Genomic DNA, 26,057 nt, shown 5'->3' on the forward strand with positions numbered 1-26,057 from the left:
GCCCCCACCCACTCACCCTGAGCGCAGCTTGGCCCAGTCCCCACTGGGAAAAGCCCAGAGCAGCTCTGGCTACAGCCCTCAGTGGCAGCCCGCCCCGTGCAGATCCAGGGCACACAGCCTTCCTAAGGTGCACACAGCAGCAGGAGCTGCCCCCCTGTTTTCTCCAGACAAGCTGAGGCTCTGTCCCGTGCTGCACCCCGGCTGGGTAGCTCCACTCCCTCCCTCCCCATAGAGGCCTCTGACACACCCATGCCCCTTCCCTCCCTCCTCCCCTTCCCCCACAACAGACTTTACCAGCCCAACAATGGCCTCCAAGCTGCCAGGCTGCGCTCCTGGCCCCATGCACGCTCTGGCTGCACACATACCTGGGGCATTTATCAGCTTCAGGCAAAAAAAGCCAATTTCCAATACAGTCCATTTTCTTTATATCGGTGCTGATCCAATATTGACCCAATGCATCAGTGCACCTGTACTGCTTCCTGCACCACAGCTAGGAGGTGGAAGGATGCAGAAGGCAGGGAATGGGAGAAAGAAGCAACAGAAGCATGGATGCAGCTTCCAGCACAGCTCTCCACTGGCTGGGGGCAGAGGAAGAAGCAATAGTGGCAAGGGCACAGCTGGAGTGGCCTGGCTCTGGCACAGATCTTTGCTTTTTAATCCCAGCACAGATTTGGGTGTAGGCAAAACCCTCAGGTTAGATACAGTGGCACTGTAGGGAGGTTATGGCCCTTGGGCTGTAAGTTGCCAACCCACGATCTAAAATATTCATATTAATGAACATTTCCTGAGAGCTGACATATTCAGTTTAACATGGTATGTTGTATTAGTGTCTCACAATTTTAATTATGTCATTATTTATTGTAGTTTTGATCTTGAGTTATTCTTTAATATTAATGTCATACAAGAGGATTTCTTGCCTGCCTTGAGGGCATACTCTTCTACAGGTTCTACACTGGTCTATTTTATCACCTCTTTTATTCATGATATACACATGGAGCCATTTAGGAGATTAGTGAATAGACAAGGGTTAGAATATGTTTTCAGATGTGGCTTGTTTGAGGAAGTGTTTCTTTACTGTGGCAGCTGAATTATATACTAGTTAAATGCTAAGACCAGAACAGGTAAATCTTATTATTTTTTAATTTGATTTATAAAATTAATCATGAGGAATTTTCTTTGATGAAGAATACATTGGTTCCTGCTGTTCACAATACTTGCAAGATTGGAACCTTCTATGCTATCTCTATCACACATTTTTGGATTTTTAATAGTAGTAAAATAGTAGAGCTTTTTCTGCTAATAAAATTCAAATAAGTGAATTTCATTCTGGAATTATTTTGTCCTTATTTTTAGGAATCTAAGATATAGCATACGTCATAAACTATGAATATTTTCCTTAAAAATAATAAAACAGCATTTACTTGAATGCAGGAGAGAAGAATATATTCAATTATTCTATTCTATAGTCATTTCTTCTATTTCACTTCTTTGCAAATCTTGTTGAATTACAAGTTATGTCCCAGAGAAAAAAAAAAGAGTTTTTCTGGTTCTTTCATAAATAAGGAAAGAGCAGTCACTAGTGAGAACATCTTTTTATTATGCTTTCAGAGCTTAATATTTTAGTTTGAAATATGCTTGCATACCTTTCAGAATTACTAAACAAAAAGTTGTTTTTGATCAGAACTATAATGGGAAAATGTGAAAAACAACACGAGAAAGCAACTCTTTTTACTGAAGTAAGCAAAAAGAAGCTTTATAGCAATTTTTTGTTGATCTGACTAAACTCACTTTTGATGTTGTAAGGAAATATGTACATAACCCAAATAAATTTCATGTTGCCAACTTTTCTTTTCCCTTTTACTTTTCTGTAGCTGAAAATGACATGTGCCCTTGTACAAGCCAGATGCATTATCTACTAAAAGATGCACAATTTAGATTCCTCTCAAAACCCAGGCCTTGTTCAGAGGATACAAAAGAGTCATAACATAAGAGTTAAAAAGTTGTACAGCAGATATGAAAATGTGATCGATGTTCGTAAGTTACCTTTATAAGCATTAGGGCTTCACTGAGTTCTGACACATCGATATCATTCTCCTGAAACAGAAATAGTCAATAAAAGTGTGTAAGAAGATGTGAATGAATAATGGAGAGATACATTCAGCATAACATGGTGCATTTCACTAAACATGACACTTTTTCTGGTATCATGAATAAATAATTTGTTATACTTCTATATTCTTCTGCTTTTAAGAGGAGTACTTGCACAATGCATAAAAAATATAAAGCTTTTTTGTTCAGAAATAGGGATAAAAAGTTCACCTTGGTGAAAAACTTCATGCGATTTTTCAGTTCGTCTAGTTGTTCCTTATGCTCTAGATAACGCAAATGTAGTTCTTTGTTCTCTTGAGTCAATTTCTCATTTTGGTCTTTAAAAACAAACAGAACACATTACATTACATTTAATTTAATGTAACTCCAAAGATTATGACTGCTTTTTTAAATTAACTTCTGCATAATAAATATATTTTTAAATATCCTCTTTAATTCCCTATCCATAGTGATTCATATTATTTTTGCTAGCTAAGGTGATGGTGGTGGTACAGCACCACTCTAACTGGTATAGAGATTTTAATGTATAAATTATTCAGTCTTTTTACCCTCATTAAAAATCAAATCATTGCATCAAAAACTTCATTCGCAAATAAAAGTATATTGCCAGAAAGAGAAACCTTGAACATAATTGTCAGACTAGAGGCATTTTCAATAATTTTCTTGTAAGATCCTTACTCATTTTGAATGGTAAAAACATTAAATCATCTAGCTTAACTTCAAAATTATCAACTAAGGTATAAATCAATAGCTGAAATAAATCAATTGTGAGAAATTAAGAGGAATTTTGCTTTAGTAGGATGAAGTAAATCTTCAGGATTAGCTCAACTGATTTTAAAGTGATTTGGTTATAATAATGCAACTCTTAATACAGACAAGTCATAAATGGTCTAAATTAAACCTAAATCTTTCCATAAATCAGGAGTTTTTAAGACATAGAAGTATGAGTCTATCATCCTTTATCATTTTATATGGCTTATCTGAATGAGGATTTTTTTTTTTTAATATCTCATCCTCCACTGATATATTCTCTTACCATTTGTTGTAAAAGAAATTAATTTTCTAGGTCACAGAGATGCAAATATACCTTTCAAATTCCCATCTGCTTAATGTAAGTCAATTGGCCACAACACAACATGCCCTGTTGAGTATATCCTTCTCCTTACTATAAAATACTCTATGATATTCTTTTAATGCTGGGATCTTTTCAGCTGACCCTCAGGGCATGTTGCACAGCTTATCTATTTTTACAGGTAGCTTTTTTAAATTTAGAATGCTGAGCATGGCAGGGAATAAGTAGTTAAGATTATAGTCTTGAAGGATTGGACATGTTTTAAGAATTGGTGTTAGTCTAATTTTAATTTTGCTCCTCGTTTCAGATGAACCTGGCTGAATGTACTATCAGACTTAACGGATTTGGGTCAAACCAATTTATGAAACCTCTGTCCCAGATCGCTTCCTGGTTCAAGTTAAATCAGAGTCCCCCAGCATCCTAGCATTTTGCAGCCATGGACTGGGATGTCTGGGATGGACTGTCTGCTCCAGAGAGCAGGGCTGGCCCCACCCCCTGCTTCCTAGCTGGAGCAGTAAGGCCTGGCTCACTGGCCCTCTCAGGCAAACCTCTGCTAGGGTCTGGGGCCAGGGAAGGGCGTTAAACTTCCCAAGTATGGAGCTGCCCTACCCCACTTAGTGCTGGCTGTGACTGCACTACAAATCCCAGATGCACCTGGAAGCAGGAAGGGGAAGTGATGTGCAATCCTGCAGAGTCTTGCTGCTGTGACTGTGGACTGCAAATCCCAGAGACCTTGGGGACAGCAGGAAGAGGAAGCAAATACCGGCCCCCCAGTGTTGGCTACAAACCAGAGAGCCGTGCTTTAGCGCCTCTTGGCTGCTGGCTTGAGCCACTGCAGAAATATGGCTACATTTTCTGAATCAAAAATGAAGGTCTGTGCATTTACTTATTCGTTAGCTTAGACTAACCTGCAAAGACTGAATCAGTTCAGCCTCCAACTTTTTGACTGTCTGTACTTAACTTAAATGATCTTGCTTTTTCTGGTTTGGGCTTGGGCTTGGGTTTTGGAACAAATTTGCTAAAATTTCAAGAAGAGCATTAAGTGGTTTTAAATATTTACTAAGAAGCTCAAAAAATGTCTTGTACCACAGGAAAGGGATAAATTGGATCATATGATTGGAAACCAAATAGTGTAAACATTGGAAATAACTGTTAGTTAGCTGTTAATTAAGATTAGTATTTACTAACCATAGATAGCTAAATGTAGAACAAGCTGTATAGGAATCACTTGAACTTTGGTATAGTACATAGCAAGTAACAGAGATGAGTAAAGAAGAGGGACCACGGAGGAAATGCCCATGAAGAGAAAAATAAATTTAGGCCTGAATTGAAAGACTAATGGAAATGTAAAATTCTAGTGACTACAGACCCCTACCCAGCAGGCATTTAAGCATATACCTAATTTTATTTGGACTATGTATCCACTTCAGGTTAGACATGCTTGAAGTACATTGATCAATCAGGGTTTTACAGTGGAATCCTGAAGTCACCACTTACAGGCTGAGCTCTTCTGTGGTATGTATCACGTAACTGGGCATTAAAAAAAAAAGAACGGTCAGATACCTCTTTCTACTTTAATTCTGTCAAGAATTTCATTCTTGTCCGCTAAATCAGACTTTAAAGCTGTCTCAAGCTGAGTAATCTGCAGTTTCAGTTGCTGTTCCTTTAATTTCCATTGCTGTTCATGGGTCACACTGAAGACACTGCAATAAAATATGTGGCATGCGAAGAACTTTTAGAAATCAACTTCAACAGAAAATAATAAAGAGAAAAGCTTTTAGTGGCATAAAGACCACTGTCATCATGTCTTAGGAATTAAGTAAACATATGTTGGTCTGCTGCTGTTGAAACCAAGGCGCCTTTCTCAGGCTGCGGTTAAAGAACATGAAAGGGTTTGTGGGATGAGCAGAAGAACTGGCCTTAATTTAGAGCTCCAAAGTCAGAAAAGTTGGCATCATGCAGCATTTGTGGGACTAGAAAAGGAATTCAGATGCATATTCCAGAGGAATCCACAGCTCCAAACTTCAGTAACAGACAACTGACAAAACCATTCTTTCCACATACAAAACCTCTTAACGTAGAGAACTGAGATTACTCACCTGATCTCTCAGTCTGAAACATGGAGAGCCTAAAATCAGTTGTCTGTTCAGAGATGCACTAACTACAAAATGACAACAGGTCTCATACTATAAAATGACAATTCTGATACTGACTGCAAAGCATATACAAAAGTAGCCTTTGTCCTGCTTTAAAAAAAAATAGGCTAGTGGATTAAAATAATTACGTGTGTTGTAACACGTAATTTGATTCTCAACCAAAAAGTTGTATGTAGTGAGCATGGCCTGAATATAGAAGTAGAAATAGTGAAAACATAGCAAAAAGAATGACTCAGTTAAATGTAAAAGTAAATATATGAAATGGTTTGCATTTATAGAATATTATATGGACAGATATCTACTAGAATAGAATACAAAATGTTTTTATATAGTTTCCAAGTTAAATAGCATTTTATGTTCTTTGCCACATTATCCAAGAGCTGTATTCTCAATGCCTATAAAATTGTTTTAGCCAATTATAAACTAGCATATTCAAAGTATAAACAGTTAAAATATTCAACATTTTTGAACAATCTGAAACGTTACTTTAGTTAATGAGACAACTTCTCATCAAACCAAGTGGGTCCAATTTCAATTATATATATTTTATTCTATTTTAAAACTGTATATAACAAAACCACAGATGATCTTGCCTTGAGCAAGGGGTTGAACTATATGACTTTCTGAAGCCCCGTCCAGCCCTGCTTTTCTATAATTATATTATTAGACCAAAAATGCTCAAAAAACCCCATGAAACAAAAAAAAAACCCAACCGGGAGAAGGCGAGAATGCACACGAGCAGATTTTCATACACAAAATGAAATGGGAACTGGCTATATAAATGAATCAGCTGCAACAGTTCAAAGGTATTTATGTTAATAAATTGGCATTAGAATGAAATGAAAAAATATAACATGAAACCTTGAACATTTTTGACCAAAATAAAATGACTGTAAAATATAAAGGAGAGCACTTATTTTCCTAGAAAACAGCAAGGAAAAAGTTAAAAGTTAATAATTTTGTTACTTTTAATAGCTTTGTACATATCCTATGCAGAAGTGAACATGGGAATCATCGTTTGGTTAGGAGCTGGGGCAGTGGACTGGGACTCAGAAGACTGAGTTCTCTTTGTGTTTTTGCTGTTGCCCTGCTATGGGACTTCGAGCAAATATCTTACACTTCTCTATGCTTCTGTCTCTTTCCCATAATATGTCTGTTTTACCTAGTTAGATGGTAAGAACTTCAGGTTATTGACTGTTTGACGCTGTGTTTGTATAGTTCCTTTTACAGTACAGTCTTGAACCTGGTTAGTGACTCTAGTTGTTATTATAATGAAACAAAAACAAAAGTAAATTTCTCCTTTCTCTAATGGATTTTGGAAATCTGTTCATGAATCCATAAGCATTCCACTGTAGTACACAGATACAGAATAAATACCATCAATTTTCAGAACATTATAGACTTGAAACTGCAAGTTTTTACTGACTACTATAACAAGACAAGTATTTGGATTTAAATTGCAACTAATTATATTTTAAATAAAAGAAACAATATATCCTTAGTATTCACACTTTTCCTGAAAAAAAAAAGAAAACTTGTAAATATGTTGCTGTCAAATTTTATATCTCCATGTAATCTCCTGTGTCTTTCCCCTGAGTGTTGAACTTGTGGGTTCTTCTCGAACCTCATCATGGCTCCTTGGTCAGAACAGCCTGGTTATTGGGGTGACTTTGGGTTGGCCCAAGGGCCTTGCCTGCCACCTCTTTGATGATGGTTATGTTTGTATAGGGAGAATGATGTTTGGTCCTGCCTCCCCTGGTGCCTTCCCTTGGTCATTTTCGTTGTTCCTTCTTCGTTGGGCTCTGCCTTCCCTACACCCCGCCTAATGCCAACTGCGATGTTGCGATGTTGTCACCTGTGTTATCGAGGTTGATGTTCTGAACTTTCTTGGCGCTCGGTTCCTCAGGGTCTTTGGCCGAAGGCTAGTGGTGATGCTTCTATGCTGAGTGTCTCCTACGGCCCCCCTTCTCTCTGCCTACATGGTGTCTGGCCTCAGCACCATTCCGTCCCCCGGCACATAGACTCTCCCTGGGTTTCATAGATTTCATACACATTAGGACCGGAAGATACCTCAGAAGATCGAGTCTAGCCCCCTGCCCGAAGGACAGGAAGTCAGCTGGGGTCATAGGATCCCAGCAAGATAAGCATCCAATTTATTCTTGAAGGTGTTCAATGTAGGTGCTTGAACCACCTCCGACGGCAGGCTATTCCAGACCTTGGGAGCTCAGACAGTAAAGAAAGTCTTCCTCATGTCCAGCCTGAAATGGTGCTGCACTAGTTTATGACTGTTTGACCTCATCATCCCTCGGGGTGCTCTGGTGAACAAACGTTTCCCCAGATCCTGGTGGTCACCCCTGATAAACTTATACGTGGCCATCAGGTCACCCCGAGCCTGTGCTTTTCCAGGCTAAAGAGCCCCATGGCTCTCAGTCTGTTGTCATAAGGTCTGTTTTCCTGACCTCTGATCATGCGCGTGGCTCTTCTCTCGACTCTCTTGATATTCTGCACATCCTTTTTGAATTGTGGAGCCCAAAACTGGATGCAGTACTCCAGCTGCAGCCTCACCAAGGCCGAGTACAAGGGGAGAACGACACCTGGGATTTGCTTGAGAAGCATACATGGACGCAGGTCAGCATTCTGCTTGCTTTACTAGCTGCAGCATCGCATTGCAGGCTCATGTTCATCTTGTGGTCAATGATGACCCCCAAGTCTCTTTCTTCCATAGTGCTAGCCAGCGTAGCACTGCTGAGCTTATAAGGATGCGGCAGGTTTTTCCTCCCAAGGTGGAGAACCTTGCATTTTTTGGTGTTAAACACCATCAGGTTCTCGTCTACCCATTTGCTGAGCCTGTCCAGGTCAGCCTGGATCACCCGCTTGTCTTCAGATGTGGATGCTTTGCCCCAAAGTTTGGTGTCATTGGCGAACTTGGCCAGTCTGCTTCTGAATCCAATGTTCACATCATTAATGAATAAGTTGAAGAATATGGGTCCAACGACAAAGCTTTGGGAGACCCCACTAGTCACAGGGCACCATGATGATTGACTTCCATCAATTACTACCCTCTGGGTCCAAGCACGGAGCCAATTTCCTAGCCAGCGGATTGTGGTGGACCCAAGGCCACAGGTGGCCAGTTTCACCAAGAAGTGATCATGGGATACCAGATCAAAAGCTTTTTTGAAGTCAAGATATATGACATCAATCTCTTCTCCCTTGTCCAGGTGATAGGTCACCTGGTCGTAGAAGGAAATGAGACTGGTCAAGCAAGACCTACCTGCAACAAACCCGTGCTGGCTATCTCTCAGGATGTTGGTGTTGACCAGTCCATTAAGGATGGCCTCTTAATGAACTTTTCTAAGATCTTCCCTGGGATAGAAGTCAGGCTGATGGGGCTATAATTAGCCAGATCCACTTTCCTCCCTTTCTTGAAGATAGGCACCACATTGGCCTTCTTCCAGTCTTTGGGCACTACACCAGAGCGCCAGGATTTGGTACCTGCCTTCCATAAACTGAGTCCATATCCTGGCACTGCTGGGTCCTGCTGTACTCCAGTCATTCCTGCCACCTTCTTTGGTCCATGCTGACCCAGTAAGTGGATCCTTGGGCCCTCTCTGGCCCTGTGCTCCTGCCGTGACCCCTTTCCAGGGTACCCACCAGGTCCCCTCACTGGGACTGCTCAAGGGCTCTGGCCTCTTCGGACCAGCTGGGGACTCCACTTTCTGTCTCCCAGGCTTCTCTTCCACTGGGTCTTTTATCCTGGGTCTGGGTGTCTGGCCGACCAATCGGCCCTGGCACACTCTTATAAAGTGTGCCCAGGTAGATGCAGGAGCCGTTCCCGGCTCCTCCTGACTCTGCCACTTTTTTTCTTTTGATCTTTTCACTTTTACCAGGATTGGCTCCCGGCATGGCATCCCACTACCTCCCCGTCTCCTCACACTACACTAGCAAATTGCTTGTCAAGGATGAAGGGGGAGGGGGTGGGGGGCAGGTGGGGATGGAGCCCTATATCTAGCCCTGCTCCAGTCCCTGCTGGACCCTGCAGCCCTAGGTCCAGCCATGCTCTGCCCCGCCACTGTGGGTTTGGTCCTGCTCTCCCCCCTTTCCTGCTCTGGCTCTGCTCTACCCCATGGGTCTGGCTCTGCTCTACCCCACCCACTGCTCTGGGTCCAGCCCTGCTCTAGCCCCATCCCCCTATTCTGGGTCTGGCCCCACTCTACCCCCCGCCGCTCTGGATCCAGCCCCAATCTACTCCCTGCATCGTTCCATGTGTGGCCCTGCTTCACACACCCTCCCTGCCACTCTGGGTCTGGCCCCACTCTATGCCCCCACTGTTCCAGGTCTGGCCTCCGCTCCACTCCCCTCCCTGCCACTCCAGGTCCAGCTCCACTCTTCCCCCCCCCACTGTGGGTTTGGCCCTGCTCTTCCCCTCCTGCCATTCTGGGTCTGGCCTTGCTCTACGCACCCCCCCACTCTGGGTCCAGCCCTGCTCTAACCCCCCAGCTCCCTACTCTGGGTCCAGCCCTGCTCTACCCCCCACACCACTCTGGGTCCAGCACTGCTGTATCATCAGCAAACTTGGCCAATCTGGTTTTGACACCAGTTTCCAGATTGTTTATGAAGACATTAAAGAGTACAGGGCCAAGAACAGAGCCTTTGGGGATACCACTAGTCACTGAGTGCCATGTTGATTCACTCCCATCAACTATCACTCTCCAGGTCTGACTTTGGAGCCAGTTCTCCAGCCACTGGACTGTGGAGTAGTCGAGGTTGCAGTTGTCCAATTTTTCCATGAGGACATCACGGGACACAAGGTCAAAGGCTTTTTTTAAAGTCCAAATATATGACATCAACCTCTTCCCTTTTGTCCAGGTGACACATCACCTGGTCACAGAAGGAAATGATGTTGGTCAGGAAAGACCTACCTGCAACAAACCCATGCTGGCTATCCCTCAAAATGTTGTCTTCTGTTAGCCTGTCAAGAATGGTTTTTTTGATAATGTTTTCCAAAATCTTCCCAGGGATTGAGGTCAAACTGATGGCCTGTAGTTTCCTGGGTCTACTTTCCTCCCTTTCTTGAAGATGTGCACCACATGAGCCCTCTTCCAATCTTCAGGTACTCCACCCAAGTGCCATGAGTTCTCCGATATCCTTGCCAGTGGCTGTGTTATGATGTTTGCCAGTACTTTTAGCACCCTTGGGTGCAACTGATATGGACCAGCTAATTTATGGGGGTCTAATCTCTGAAGATGCTCCCTCACAAGATCCACGCCAGTGGTGGGCATATATTCACCTTCACCCTGGTCGTTCCACATCATGGTAGGCAGGGTGGTCCCTTTGCACTGGTGAAAAACTGACACAAAGTAATCATTAAGCAGATTGGCTTTTTCCAGGGTGTTGGTAGTCAGCTGCCCCAGCTGATTTAGCAGCGGTCCAATTTTGCCTTTGTTTTTCTTTCAAACTCCTCACATATCTGAAAAAGCACTTTTTATTGGCCTTGATTTGTGTAGCCAGATGGAGTTCAGTTGCAGCCTTGATCTTTCTAGTTCATTTCCTGCAGGTGCATACCAGTGTAGTATATTCCCTATTAGTGGTGTTTCCTCTCCTCCACCCATTATACGCCTCTCTTTTTAGATGTAGGAGTTCCCGGTTGAGCCAAGAGGATTGTTGAGCCCTTTTACCACCTTTCCTATGGGTAGGGATGGACTTGCCTTGTATTTCTAGGGTTGCTTCCTTAAAGAACTCATCATGAACTCCCTTCCCTGTGAAATCATGGCCTCTTAGGGCTTCAAGAACAAGCCTCCTGAGCCTATGAAAGTCAGCTTTCCTAAAGTCAAGGACTGCTGTATTGCTGGATGTCTTGCCAGCTTTGCAATAGATAGAGGAAGTGATCACCTCATGGTCACTGTCACCCAGCTTCCCTTGCATTTTTAGGTCACCGATTAGGTCATCCCATATGGCCAGTACCAGGTCCAACAACGCCTTAGCTCTTATCAGCCCATAATCTTCTTGGGACAGGTAGAGCTCATCCACACATATAAGGAAGCTTTCTGACCGATCAGATTTAGCCAAGCACTCATCCCATGAGATGTCTAGGAAGTTGAAATCTCCCATGATGGCCATACATGGAGAGTGTGCAGCCTTGGCCAGTTCCCTGGCAAATTCTTGGTCAAGCGCTTGTTCCAGGTTTGGAGGTCTGTAGTAGACTCCTACCATTGTATCCCCTTCACTATGCTCCCCTCCTATTCTAACCCAAACAGTCTCCAGTCGTCCTCCATGGGTGCCAATCTCAGCTTCTACGGACATGTAGCTCTTCTTCACATAAAGGTATGCCCCGACTCCTTTTTTTGGCACAATCTCCCCTGTACAGGGTATAGCCATTTATACTGGTAGCCCAGTCATAGGAGGAGTCCCACCAGGTCTCTGTGATCCCCATGAGATCATAGTAATTTTTGTTTAGGAGGACCAGTTCCTCCTGTTTATTCCCCAAACTCCTAGCATTAGTGTACAGGCACATAAGTGTGCCAGTGGAGGCCCCAGGCTTCCTTGTCCTCATGGAGAAGCTCTGTTCCTGGGCTGGGCTAGGAGTGGGTTCCCTTGAACATTCTAACTTGCTGGTTTTGTGGTTTATGCACAGTAAGCTTGCTCTGGTGGTTGTCTGCCCATCCCCCAGAGATCATAGTTTAAAGCCTGGTTGAGCAAGTCAGCCATTTTGGCTGAGAAGAGCTTCTTTCCCAGTGGAGGGAGGTGGAGGTGATCTCTTCCCAACGGACCACTGCCTCTCTCTGAAGAACGGACTGTGGTCACAGAGGCCAAAGACTTCACGGTGGCACCAGTGTCGCAGTCTTTTCTTTACTGCCTCAATTTGTCTCTCCCTCCCCTGCCATGACCCATAACTGGAAGGACTGAGGAAAAAACCACCTGTGTCCCCAACCCCATGAGCCCTCCTCCCAGAGCCCTGTAGCCACTCATGACCCTGCTGTGACTGTTCTAAGCCATACCATTTGTGCCCACATGGATAAAGAGCATAGGGTAGTAGTCAGAGAGCCGGATAAGTTTTGGGATCCTCTCAGCCACGTCGCTGATATGGGTTCCTGATAGGCACCAGACTTCCCTCGTTAAAGGTCGGGGCATGTGACAGGAGTGCCTTTTCTGGAGTCCTTCTATCGGTGACCCCACCCTCCTGTTATGGGCCAACCACCTGCCTTCTTGCCTGCCATGCCTTGATCTTGATTAATTGATGCAATTAAGCGGGAGGCTGCCCATTTTCTGCCCCACTGCTAGGAGGCGCTATCTGCAGCTCCTTTTCCTCTCCTACACCGCAGCCCAAGCCTCACAGATGATACTGACATTGTTTGATCTGGGGCCTTGTTGTAATTTGGCCCTCCCCTTGTCCTCCCTGGGCTTTCCACAGCCCTATCTTGCTCTGTCTCACTCTGCGCCTTCCTGGCGCTCAGGCTTTCAGCAGCCCTGTCTGGCACTGCACCTTCACTGGCCCCCTCTTTCTCGGGCTTCTCACCACCCCCCCTCTCTGGGGCTGGGGTTTCCCACACTGCTGCTGGTCCCCTATGAGGCCTCCTCCATCCCCTAGTAGCCTCACCCAAACCGCTGGTAAAAGCAAACACAAACACAAAGCCCCTAGGCTATAACAAAAATCCAGGCTGCCTGGTTAAAACATAATTCAGTCCCTACCAGGAAATACTTCATCCTATATCAGCATCAGGAGCTGCTCATGTAGTCAGGCCTCTTTTCTTTTCTCCCTCAGGCAGAGCTCCTTCCCCCTTGGCTGCCAGCAGGGAACTGCTCTCCTGGCCTCAGGCCTGGGGTTTATGTGGGGGCCAGGCCCTGCCCCTTTTGGGCAGCTGATTAGGTGCAGGTGTGGCCAATTCCCTTCTTAACTGGTTGTCCCAGCAACCGGCACCTGGGTTCCTACCTCTGCTCTGAGTATAGCAGGAACCTTAGTGTCCTGCTACAGGGTGACAGATTGCTCCCTCTGTCCCCCTCAGGAGGGAGTCATCCACAATGACCACTCTGTGTTTCATCTTAGGGATGATATCTGGTCATGTTTCTTCCTCACTTGCAATAGCTGGCAGCTCTGCAGGCTCTACTGATGCTGAAAGAGGTTTGTACCTGTTGCGGAGATCCGGGCCGGGGGGGTGACCCTGGTACAGTGAGACTTGGGGCTGGAGACAACCTTTGTTCAGTCCCTTGGCTGGACAACATGGGAGTGCCTCTTGGCCTCCCTGGTCTTGGCAGGCTACCTAGGTCACTCTTCTGTCCTGGGGTGAAGCAACTGGCAGCAGGAGTCATTTTCCTGTTTGCCAAACCAGACGGCATGAAGCCCCTGCACCATGGTCTGGATCTTCACTATCTGGGATTCCAGAGACTCCAATATTGTGGTGGATGGGTCGGTTTCGACCTGGAAGAGTGTGGGCAGTGGGGTCCCGCAGGGCTCGGTGCTTGGACCGATACTCTTTAATGTCTTCATCAGCGACTTGGACGAGGGGGTGAAATGTACTCTGTCCAAGTTTGCAGATGACACTAAGCTATGGGGCGAAGTGGACACGCCGGAGGGCAGGGAGGGCAGGGAGCAGCTGCAAGCAGACCTGGACAGGTTAGACAAGTGGGCAGAAAACAACAGAATGCAGTTCAACAAGGAGAAATGCAAAGTGCTGCATCTAGGGAGGAAAAATGTCCAGCACACCTACAGCCTAGGAAATGACCTGCTGGGTGGCACGGAAGTGGAAAGGGATCTTGGAGTCCTAGTGGACTCCAAGATGAACATGAATCGGCAGTGTGACGAAACCATCAGAAAAGCCAATGGCACTTTATCGTGCATCAGCAGATGCATGACAAATAGGTCCAAGGAGGTGATACTTCCTCTCTATCGGGCGCTGGTCAGACCGCAGCTGGAGTACTGCGTGCAATTCTGGGCGCCGCACTTCAAGAAGGATGTGGATAATCTGGAGAGGGTCCAGAGAAGGGCCACTCGTATGGTTAAGGGCCTGCAGGCCAGGCCCTACGAGGAGAGATTAGAGAAACTGGACCTTTTCAGCCTCCGCAAGAGAAGGTTGAGAGGCGACCTGGTGGCTGCCTATAAGTTCATCAGGGGGGCACAGAAGGGAATTGGTGAGTATTTATTCACCAAGGCGCCCCCGGGGGTTACAAGAAATAATGGCCACAAGCTAGAGGAGAGCAGATTTAGATTGGATATTAGGAGGAACTTCTTCACAGTTCGAGTGGCCAAGGTCTGGAACGGGCTCCCAAGGGAGGTGGTGCTCTCCCCTACCCTGGGGGTATTCAAGAGAAGGTTGGATGTGTATCTAGCTGGGGTAATGTAGGCCCAGCACTCTTTCCTGCTTATGCAGGGGGTCGGACTCGATGATCTATTGAGGTCCCTTCCGACCCTAGCATCTATGAATCTATGAATCTATGAATATGGAGCAAACCTCATAAGGGGAGGTTGCAGTGCTTCTGATCCCATGTGCCTGGAGTCATGCCAGACAGCCCCCACAGCCAAGAGCCAGGGGCTCCATCTGAATGGAGGCTGGAACCATGGGTTCTGTCTGGGTATAGGCCTCAGAAGTACCAGAGGGGAGGGATCCAGCCACAGGGGGAAAACTTGGGGTGTGATGTGTCCCACCAACCATTGCATCAGTAGTTGTTTGGCTACTAATGTGCCAACTGCTCTGTTGCAGAGCACTCAGGTGCTCTGTGCCTGAGAGCAAAAGAACAACTCGGGGGAGACCGAGTGGCAAGATGGGGGAGGCTCAGCTGCCAGTTGCCTGGGCAGCCAGAGTAACAGGTGCTGGTTGCCAGGACAACTGCTGGGGAGCCAGCTGACAGGAAGGGGCAGGGCCTGGCCCATATAAACCCTGGCAGAAGGCCAAGAGGGCAGTTCCCCTCTGGTGGCCAAGGAAGGAGGAGCTTGGCCAGTGCAGGCAGAGGGGACAACTCTGACTGTGTGAGCATCCCTGGGGCACCGCTGGGGTTGGAGTATTTCCTGGTAGGGACTGAATGTTGTTTGGCAGATGGGTTAGTTTTTACATTATAGCCCAGGGGACTTTGTGTTTTTGAATTTCTTGTTATACCGGAGGACTGGGTGAGGCTATTAGGGGTTTTAGGAGGCCTTATAGGGGCTCCGCAGTAGCATGGGGGCCCGCTGCCAGAGAGGGCATAACATTCAGGTGTATATTGACCCCAGCCCTGGGGTGGGTGGTTATGAGATGCCCCGGGACGGGAGGTTGCGAGACATGCCAGAGAGCGTCTGTGTGGCCTGGAGAGTGGAACAGACCCGAACAACATCAGGTGCATCTGCGAGGCTTGGGCTGCAGTGTAAGGGGAGGAAAGGAGCCACAGATAGTGCCCCAGGCACTGAGACAGAAAATGGAGAGCCTCCCACTTGATTAATATCTTCTAATCAAGCAAGTAACAACAAGGTGTGGCAGATGAGAAGGTGGGTGGTTGGCCCATTATTGGTATTGTGGGGTCACTAGTAGACAGACCCGAAGAGGCACTCCTGTCACATGCTCCTTTGAGGCTTGCTACCTAGGGCCTCAGGCCCTTCCTGTACAAACTCCCACACTAACTTGTGCACTGGGTCTAGAAGCATGCCTGTTTGCACAGTCTGTTCATGAGGCTCTGGTTGCATGGCTCCCTAGGGGGCTGGCCAAGTAGGAGGGTTGTGGTACATGGTGGACTATGGGTTGTTTTTTTAATTCAAAAAGTGATCTTCCACCCAAAAAGGTTAGAGACCAAGGGTTTAGATTATGGTTTGTATGGGATGGTTTAGATAAGGATCATCCTGACTCATGCAGCGGGTTTGACTAGATGACCTCTAGAGGTCCCTTCCAGCCCTACTTCTCTAGGTTTTTCTACTCTAGCTCAACATTTGCTAGTCTTCAGAAGAGAATTCAAGATTTACAGTGCCAGACAGAAAATGCACAACAGAGTATGTATCTACAGCCAAGTGATGTAGGCACTCTCCTAGGAGGAAATAATGACTTTCAGTGCCTGCTGATTATTTTCCATTTAGCAGGCATATACAGTGTTGAAAGCATGGACCAGAAACCTATCTGGTTAGGGGACTTAGGACTAGGCCTGTGCAAAGCAGCAAGTATTCACTTCAGATTAGGCTGGTTCATAGTGACACTGATTTGATTCGGAGAGTCAAGTTACTGTCCTGATTTGATTAGGCCAAATCAGATCCGAAGGTTTGGCGCTGCTTTGGAGATTCAGCCATAGACTATACAGGCAGCAGTCCTCACCACGCTGGACACAGTTGCCTCCAGTTGGTAAGTCCACTGGAGTTGGGGGAGGGAGGGATTAGGGCTGGGACAAGCTGCCCAGCTGGGGTGGGGGGCATAGGAGTGCTAGAAGCAGGGACTATGCCCTGCTGCCACTTGCCCAGCCCGGGCGGGGGGAGGGAGAGAAGGGGCAGGATGCAGGTGCGGCTCACTCCAGGTAGAACAGACAAACCCACAGTTGGCGCTGATCACTGAATGGGACTGCCTATAGACTTGCCTGAGTGCCCCCATCTAGCCCCAAGTAAACTGCCTGGGTGTGGCTGAAGCATCTAAGCAGCAGCTGTGATATCCGTGACTCAACAAGACAGGTTCCCTATGTAGCCCATGGTCTTCATTCTCCTTGCCTCACTCCTGAGAGAACTCTGAACCCTGAACTCCCCAAGACCAGGTCATACCCATGACAGACATCTATGAAATTTTAGGCACCTAAATGGTTAGTCAGGGATTTGGTGCTTGTGCTTTTGGCCTTTAGAACTTTCATTCAGTCTAGGTTACATTTTAGGTTCCTAAGAGCTCTGCTGAATGTGGCCAGTTGTTCTCAACTGCTCTCACGAAATGGCTTGCTGCTTTTTCAGCAGAAAAAAATAAATATTGCAAGAACTTTGAAAGTGATTTCAGTTATTACATTTATTTCATAGAATCATAGATATTTTTAGAGGCATCAAAATTGACAAACTATGCAAACACTAAGCCCAAAATTAATTTAAAAGAAACAAATTCTAGCTTCTTCCCCAGGAAAATAACTTCAGAAAATTTCCCATATTTTCTATTTTTCCACACAGACATAAAGCAGAGACTATGATTTCAAATAATAAAAAGTGTATTCTTCACCAAGATTACTCTCATTATGTTTTTGGAAATTGACTGTAATTACTTCAGTTATTTTTACTTATGTAGTGGAGACTGAAACTTGCATTAGATTTATCTTAAGCTTAGACAGCGTGGCTTTTTCCCCCCATTTATGTGATCTTAAATGCTCCTGATAAAAGTCTTTATATAAACTACAAGTTTCACCAGCATGAAGGAAACAGTTGAAGGCCTTTGTGTATTATGATGAGAACAGACGCAAAACAGGCATGGGAGCATAAAAGCTTCCATACATAGTTATGGAATTGGAAGTATGATATTTTTAGAAGTTTTGATAAAAAGAGGGGAGTAAAACTGGTATTAAAAAATAATTGATAATTTACCTGTTATATAGCTTTTCATAGTTTTCCTTCAAAAGATCCCTCTCCTTTTCCAGGTCATTAATTCTTTCCTGCAACTGAAGAAGGAAATTAGAAGTAATACGGAGGCTGAGGAAGAAATTAAAATAAAATTAGAAAGGTAATTAGTTTATAGTATACAGACATTGACAACAAGGCCTTTAGTTGTTGTTTTCATGGAATAACTTAAGTCTCTTAGAAGCTGAAAAACATTTATGCTTACTTGTGCAATATTTTACTGTAAACATAATTTCTTCCAATCAAAATACATATTTTGAAATTTAAAATAGCTTTGATACATGCAACAAACCAAACTCATCATCACATTAAAATCTCCTCTGCTGTAATTAAATCAGCTATCCATCAACATGAAACTTCAAATACCAAACACTTGTAAATAAGAAAAGAGGCCCAGCATGAAGAAGATCCAGAACAAGTAATGATTACAAGGTAAATTAGGCATACAAACAGTATCTAAGTGGTTAAATGCAATCCTATTCTACCCTGATTCAGTCCATGAAAACTGCTAATGCAAAGGTGGATGGGTCCTCCTTTTTGTCAGGGTAAAATAAGATCTCTTTAAATGCCATTTAGAAAGCAGAATAGAATCCAGGGAATCAAGGGTGCAGACAGAAGTACAGACTCCCCACTTTAACTGAGAACACTTTGAAGGAAACATTCTGAGTTACAATGATCCCCCAGACCAAACAGAAGTTCACTGTTGGTTCCAGGGAGAAAGGGAATCTGGCTGCTGACTGGGAGCCTGCAATACACAAACTCCCCCCAGAGGTGGTGCAAGCACCTCCTCTGGACTTCTTTAGAAAACAGGTGGAAATATTTCTTGCTGGGGTCACTCAATCCCACCTGACTTTCTGCCAATGGTGGGGAGGCTGGACCCAATGATCTCATGAGATCCCTTCCAGCCCCTAATGTCTATGAAATCTATGAACACATTTCCTCTCTCTCAGCCTGTCTGCTTCAGAATGGGAGTGGGGGGAAAGGGAGGAGAGAGCTCATTCTAGGGGCTCCTCAGCTGGCACTGGAGGGTCAGGTGGGTGAATGGGAGTCCACTCACTTTTACTGGAGCTTCCCCTTCCCATGTGCCCCACCCTCCCATGGGGCTAAAAAAAACCCACAGACTGAACTTCTTCCACTCCCTTTCCCCCTCCCATTCTGAAAACAGCCCGAGGCTTGGAGATAGTGCAGACAGAAGTTACAGAAGACACTCTGTTTTGAAATGTCTTTATCTGACCCTTCATGCAATGAGGGTTCAGATTTTCACTTGACTGGCCATTTTTAAAGCAGTCTGCAGCCATGCACTTGTGTTTCATTATGGCTATAGACTGCTTTCAGTGAACAGGTCGGGCAAAAGTTGTCACTTCTGTCTGCACCCCAAATGTTAAACAAGAGCCCCACTCTTACTTAACAAATAGGTAAAGGAGCAGCAATTTTAACAGCAAAATTCAGGTGATGTTTTCCATTAAATTCTAATTTGCATTCTAGATAATGCCAAAGACAGACTTTAATGTAGCATGATGCCTGAAACACTTGAAGTCTTACCTCTTCTATCCTACATTTTGAAAAAGTCATTGACCTTACTTCTTTTTCAAGTTGGAAGCACTTTAAACGTTGTTCTTTAAGCTGTAGATTAAGCTGATCTCCATTTGCCATTAAAGCATCATGGCTGGCCTTAAGTTTCCTTTGATTCTATCAAAAAGAAAAGAGAAAAAATGTTACCATTTCAGTAACATAATGGTGACGATCCCTGATATGTATAGTATGTATTCAAACAGGAGTTGTTGATATGTCATAACCAACATGTAATGTATATTCTCAATTCAGTCAACAGGAGACCCTCTTGTACCAAATTTGACTCATTGCAGATACTGAAAAATTGGCAGGCAGAAAGGCAGCATTTTCCCTCTTTTCTCAATATTAAACCATCATAGTCTACTTATGATGAGAAGGACCAAGAAATACAAATGTATTTGTTAGGCAATTAAAAGATTTTGTTGTGGTTACAGTAGTTAGATGAACTGACCAAAACACTGCAGTAGCAAACAAAACTGAAGGCTAACCACAGCTATGCTAACTGCCTAATTTGCCAGAGCTTGGCTCATTCACAGTTTTAGATATTTAATTATTTTACATTACTAATTCAATATGTTAGTAATGTATAATTAACTTTGTTGGATTACATTAAGTACACTTCCACCACATTTAACATTAACAGGGGATATCAGAATTCACACTTCCATCCAAAAGGATCACACCCTCTACATTTCAGCGCTTTAACAATACCTTATTTATTATGAAAAAAAATTATTCTAAAGTACATTCAAACAATTATGCCTTTTAGACTGTTTTGTCAAGATCAGTCTGCTATTTAATATAGTCTAAACTCACACAAGTAACTTTGATTTAAATGGGAGTTTTAAAAAGCCCGAAATGGAATCAGTCTACTCTAAACTAGGCTGCTTACAGAAAACTGTATAGACTGGTAGCAAACAGAACACACACTTGCCCTTTGAACAGGAGGACAAATTTTAGACTAGGTTCCCCCATTTTTAAAACAGTCTGTGTGTGCCGAACTTTCTGTTCTGTTATTGGTTCAGATGGGTTTCTAATCGCTTATACGAGTGCAAGTGTAAAGTCTGTACCTGGCCTTATTGATAATTTTGAACAGAACAAATTTGACTTGACATTTTTTAGAACCCTATGCCATATGATATTTCTAAAAGGAGTCTAAGACACAAGCTAACAGAAAACTATACAATTTCCTTCAGTCTTTTCTGAGAAGCTTGAGTGTATCACTACTCCTCTAAAATGCCTTTTTGGAAAGAAGCCACCTATTTAACTTTAGCTGCTGCTTAGCTGTTTTTATCCACAACCCCCCCCCCCAACTTATTTCAAAGAGTAAATGCATTAGAGACTTTCATGTCACAGAAAATGAATAATAAATAAAACATATTACCTATTACCTTATATTATGTATTTCCAGTATTTGACTTCCTCTTCAAGCTCTCATCTTGCCCTACCCACGCCTCCAAACATGACTTAATTATCTTCTTCAAAAAGAAAATGGATGGAATCTACTTAAACATCTTTCACCTCACCTCTTCTCTCACTCTTTCTTCAAACTCCACTGCTCTTCTTCTTTAATATCAACCACTATCTCTAACCTTTCCATGAGCCTCAACAATCCCATTAATTCCCTTACCACCTCCTTACATTCAATGTCTCTTCATTTATCCTCTCTCTTGCTTTGGTGCTCAACTTGTCTGTCACCAGGAACAATGGGCACAAGCTGAGGGAGGATAGGTTCAGGTTAGGTATTAGGAAGAACTACTTCACTGTAAGGGTGGCCAGAGCCTGGAATAGGCTTCCCAGAGAAGTGGTGCTCTCACCTTCCCTGGAAACCTTCAAGAGGAGACTGGATAGGCACCTGGCTGGGGTCTTATGACCCCTCCCACCCCCAGTGCTCATTCCTGCCCATGGCAGGCTGTCGGACTTGATGATCTGTCTAGGTCCCTTCCAACTCATTGATTCTATGACTCTCATCAGCCTTTGGTTCCTTCCCCTTCAACATATGCCTGTCCTGTTCTCTTATCCTTACAAACACAATATTGGAAACTACAGTTGCTTACAGACGTGGGGAAAAAAAACCCAAAACAGCTCAATGCACCCCTGCGCTGAGTGCAGTGCATGCTCAGAAAAGGCATCACATTAAATTTGACTTGGCCCACCTAATGTCTGAACCAAATTTGACTTGGCCCACCTAGTTTGAACCAGTTCACAAGTGGAGAGATCTGGGGTTGCTTCTCAACTGGCTGCCAGGAGTACACCAACTAAAAGAGCTGGAAAACTCCTGGGACAGACATTCACAAAATGCAGACACATGCCTGCAGTCGCTCAGGCCAGAAGCCAGGTGGGGTGCTAGAGCAGCCCTCAGCTTCAGGGAAGCTGTGCTGGGGGTGTGTGGCCAGCCCAGGTACTAGTTTGGAGTGAACTGGTCAGGGAGGATTTAAATTTCCCCCTCCCTGTTCCATGGGCTGGAACTGGGGTCTCCTGGGCACTCCCCTTGCTGTGGCAGCAGCAAGGCCAGGGCCAGATGTCAGCTGGCATGCCCCCCTGAGGCAGAGAGGGGGGTTATTCCACCTTCTACCTCCAGGGGACCACAGCCAAGGTCTGCTCTCCCAGGCTGCCATCCACTGCTTCCTGCATGGGAGGAGTGGCAGTATAAACTCTTTCTCTGCCCTTCACCTGATGCTGGAGAAAGGGGGTAATAACCCCGCCCTATGCCCAGTGCATGAAGTTTTTGCTCCAGTTTTCCACCCCACTCCCCTGCACCAGGCAGGCAGTGGGTGGAAAACAGATGAAGCTGGAGCCAGAGCTCCAGGCACTGGGCAGAAGCCACAGGGCTGAAGCTCCCCCCACCCTGAGTGCTGCTGTGCAGAGGGATAAGAGCCTCAGCTGGAAGTGGATGGATGAGAGCAGCCCTGCTGAGCCCAGCCAACACAGAGCTTTCCCTCCCCTGCAGCAGCTATTCCCCTTCCCCCTTCTGCTTCTGTCATACAGCTCTGAGCAGGGCAGGGGGTATGGGTGTGGTAGTAGCTTTAGCCCAGCAGTTTCTGCTCAGAGCATAGAGCTTTGGCTGCAGCTCCAGCTTCAGCTGCTTTCCACCTACTCCCCACACAGGCTGAGGAAGGCAGATAGAACTGGAGCTGGAGCCAGAGCTCCATGGTCTGGGCTGAAGTAATACCCTGCCTTCACTTCCAGAAGCAGCATGGCAGGGGCAGGAGAGGGAGGAGGAGTAGCTGCTAGAGGAGAAGAGAAGCTGGCTGGGCTCAGCATGGCTGTTCTCTTACCCTCACTTTAACTGCGGCTCCTGCTCTTGCTCCACCATGCAGCCAGAGCTGGAGCCATAGCTCTGGGCAGAAGCAGTGGGGCTGCAACTTCTAGCCACGCACCCAGCCACCCAGAGGCAGCAGCAGCAGCTGGAGATGAGGTATGCAAAAGAGTCCTGCTGGCCCCAGCCACCACACAGACTGTGGGGCAGGTGCTGCACACGATGGAGGCCCAGCGGGGGCTGCAAGCCCCCACAGCAGGCTGCTGCTGGGCTCTGGGCCCACCATGTCTCTGAGTCAGCCCGAGTACCCTGCTGCTCAGCCAGTCGTCACCCAGGGCCCCTAGCCTGAGCCAAGGGCCTGGCCCTCGTGGGTTGGCCCAGCTCAGCCCCACAGCCCTCACTCCATAGCTGATGCTGAGGCAGGTGGATGGCAGTGCCCCTGTGCCTGCCCCTGGAGTGGGAAGAGGGACAAATGCCTGATGGGTTGTTACAGGCAGATCTCAGCTGTGGTGCCCCAGTGGGAGAGGGGAATAAACCCCTTCTCTGTTGGTGTCTGGCTACCCTCCTGCCCCCAACTAGAGAGTGCAGAGGGGCAGGGCCAGCCCATGCTTTCTGGAGCAGAGAGAGCAGCCTAGCCCAGGAGCATGCTGGGGGGACTCTGGTTTAACTTAAACCAGGAAGGGATCTGGGACAGATATTGCATAACCTGGTTTAACCCAAATCAGTTAAGTCTGATACTACATTCAATCAGGTTTATCTTAAACCAGTTTCATCCATTTTGAAACTAGTTTATGTGCACCGAACATCTGTTCTGTTACAGGTTTAAGCCAGTTTCTTATCACTTAAATTGGTTTATGAGCAAACTGAGTAGCTGTGATGTGGATTTTTTCACATTAAGGTATGCGGAAAACTGGCTTATGGGACGCATCCAGGGAGTGGTGGTGGATGGGTCGGTTTCTCCCTGGAGGGATGTGGGCAGTGGTGTCCCCCAAGGCTCTGTCCTTGAATATTTTCATCAGCGATTTGGATGAAGGTGTTGAAAGCACGTTGTCCAAATTCACAGATACTAAATACACTGGGGGGAAGGGGGCGAGTGAATTCAGGCAGATTTGGACACACTGGGGAAGTGGGCAGATCAGAATAGGATGCAATTCAACAGGGATAAATGCAAGGTGTTGCACCTGGAGAGAAACAAATCTCTAACACACCTATAGACTGGGGGGTACCATTCTGAGTACCACAACAGTGGAAAGAGATCTCGGAGTCCTGGCTGACACAAAAATGAACATGAGTTGCCAGTGTGACAAAGTAATAAGCAAGGCTAACCTCACTCTTTCTTGTATCAGTAGGAATATCATGAGCAGGTCTAGGGAAGTGATAATTCCCCTCTATGCAGCACTGGTGAGGCTGCAGATGGAGTACTGCATCCAGTTTTGGGTGCCACACTTCAAAAGGGATGTGGATAACCTTGAGAGGGTTCAGAGAAGGGCTACTCGCATGGTTGAGGACCTACAGGTAAGACCCTATGAAGACAGACTGAAGGATCTGAATCTCTTCAGCCTCCATAAGAGAAGGCTGAGAGGTGATCTTGTACCTGCCTACAAACTCATCGGGGGGGAGGGGAAGCAGCAGGAAATAGGGGACACTCTGTTTACCAGGGCACCTCTTGGGGTTACCAGAAGTAACGGCCACAAACTTAAGGAGAATAGATTTAGATTGGACATAAGGAAGAAATTCTTTATGGTAAGGGGTGCCAAAATATGAAATGGGCTTCCAAGGGAGGTGGTGCTTTCCCCTACCCTGGAGATGTACAAGAGGAGATTAGACAGGCATCTGGCTGGGGCTACCTAACCCCAGTGCTCTTTCCTGCCAGGAGCAGGGGTTTGGATCTGATGATCCCTTCCGACTGTAGAAAGCTATGAAATCTATGTGTAATGTCTGTCCTTAGCCAATACCTTAGGTAAAATTCTGTTCCCACAGGGGTCAATTGGAGAGTTGTCACTGACTTCAAAAGGACCAAGATTTCACCATCTGTTATTTTTTCTGGGTTTTTTTGTACAGGTGCACCATGTTGGTCCCATATTGGATTGGCACCAATATGAGGAAAATTGAGAGTATCAGCAATTGGCTTTTTTCTTTGTCTGGTGTGGCTGACAATGTGGCCAAAAAATGCTGCATGCATGTGCGCAGCTGCAGCATGCATGCGGCCAGGAGTGCAGGCCAGCAGTGTGGCAAGCAGCTGGGTGCAGCTGGTAAGTCTGTCATGGGGGAAGGGGTTAGGGAAAAAAGAGGAGAGGAGCGAGGGTGGGGGAATGGGCGTGGGGGGCAGATTGAGGCTCCCGTGGTGAGGAAGTGGGGCTGACATGGGTGCTGAGGCAGTGACTGCCCAGCCATGGTGGGGCACAGGATGGAGCTGTGGCTCTTTCGGGAGGTATGGGGGGTGGCATTCCCACTGCTGTGCACACCCCAAGAGTACATGGGGAGCCTGTGCACCTGGATCTGCATGCGGGGCAGGGCAGGCTGCTGCTGTGGGCTGGGGCTGGACTGGGCTCTTCTTAGTGTGGGGCCTGGGTCAGGCTGCACTCTGGGCAGGCAGCGGCAGTGCTGGGAGGGGGTATTTGGAGGGCTGCAGCCACCCTAAAATTCACCGTAGCCCCCACATTGCCCCCCCTCCCAGCACTGCCACCACCCACCCTGAGCACAACCCGGTGCAGCCCCTCCTCCAGGAAGAGCCTGGCACAGCCCTGGCCCCATCCTACAGTGGCAGCCCACCCTCACCCTGTGCACAGATCCAGGGCCACACATTCCTTCCTGGGGTGCGTGCTGCCACCCTCACTCCTTGCGTACCCCCAGATGAGCCATGGCTCCATCCTGTGCCCTACCCTGGCTGGGCAGCACCTGTCCCAGCATCAGCCCCACTCCCTCCTTCATAACGGGGACCTCAATGTGCCCCCCCCACCCCTTCCCTCCCCTCTACTTCCCCAACAAGAGACTTACCAGCTGGACGCTGGTTTCCAGGCTGCAGGGCTGCACATTGGAATGGTATTGGCCAATATGGCTCCTTAAAAAAAAAAATCGGACATCAGTATCACCCCCACAAGTCTCTACTGGTGCACTCCTAGCTTTTTGTTTGCTTGTTTAAGATACCAATCTTCTCATTTTCCTTCTACATCTGGCTAGGAACTTTCTGACTAAGTCTGTTTCAATGCCTTACCAATGGCAATCTTGAGAGGTTGTTGAACCTGCATCTCTTGACATTTTGAGGAACAGGTTGGACAGACCCTTGGCTAGGATGGTTTAGTCAGGGATGATCCTGCCTTGAGCAGACGGCTGAACTAAATGGCCTTATGAGCTCCCTCTAAGCCC

The 26,057-nt window shown here is 46.0% G+C and overlaps 1 protein-coding gene across 4 annotated transcripts in view; it reads right to left on the minus strand.

Annotated features, from left to right (window-relative positions):
- RPGRIP1L (RPGRIP1 like) overlaps positions 1-26,057 on the minus strand; it is a 164,425-nt gene that overhangs the window by 81,216 nt on the left and 57,152 nt on the right. For all 4 annotated transcript variants that reach the window (XM_090063572.1, XM_090063574.1, XM_090063575.1 and 1 more), the window contains exons 8-12: positions 19,403-19,549; positions 17,828-17,901; positions 4,745-4,884; positions 2,320-2,426; positions 2,044-2,094 (exon numbers count right to left, since the gene is read on the minus strand). In XM_090063572.1, the coding sequence (XP_089919698.1) occupies positions 2,044-2,094; positions 2,320-2,426; positions 4,745-4,884; positions 17,828-17,901; positions 19,403-19,549 (519 nt within the window). The remainder of the gene's footprint in view (positions 1-2,043; positions 2,095-2,319; positions 2,427-4,744; positions 4,885-17,827; positions 17,902-19,402; positions 19,550-26,057) is intronic.

Source organism: Crocodylus siamensis, chromosome 9 (genome assembly GCF_052110815.1).
Source record: "Crocodylus siamensis isolate JL-2025a chromosome 9, ASM5211081v1, whole genome shotgun sequence".
Classification (NCBI taxonomy): Eukaryota; Metazoa; Chordata; order Crocodylia; family Crocodylidae; genus Crocodylus; species Crocodylus siamensis.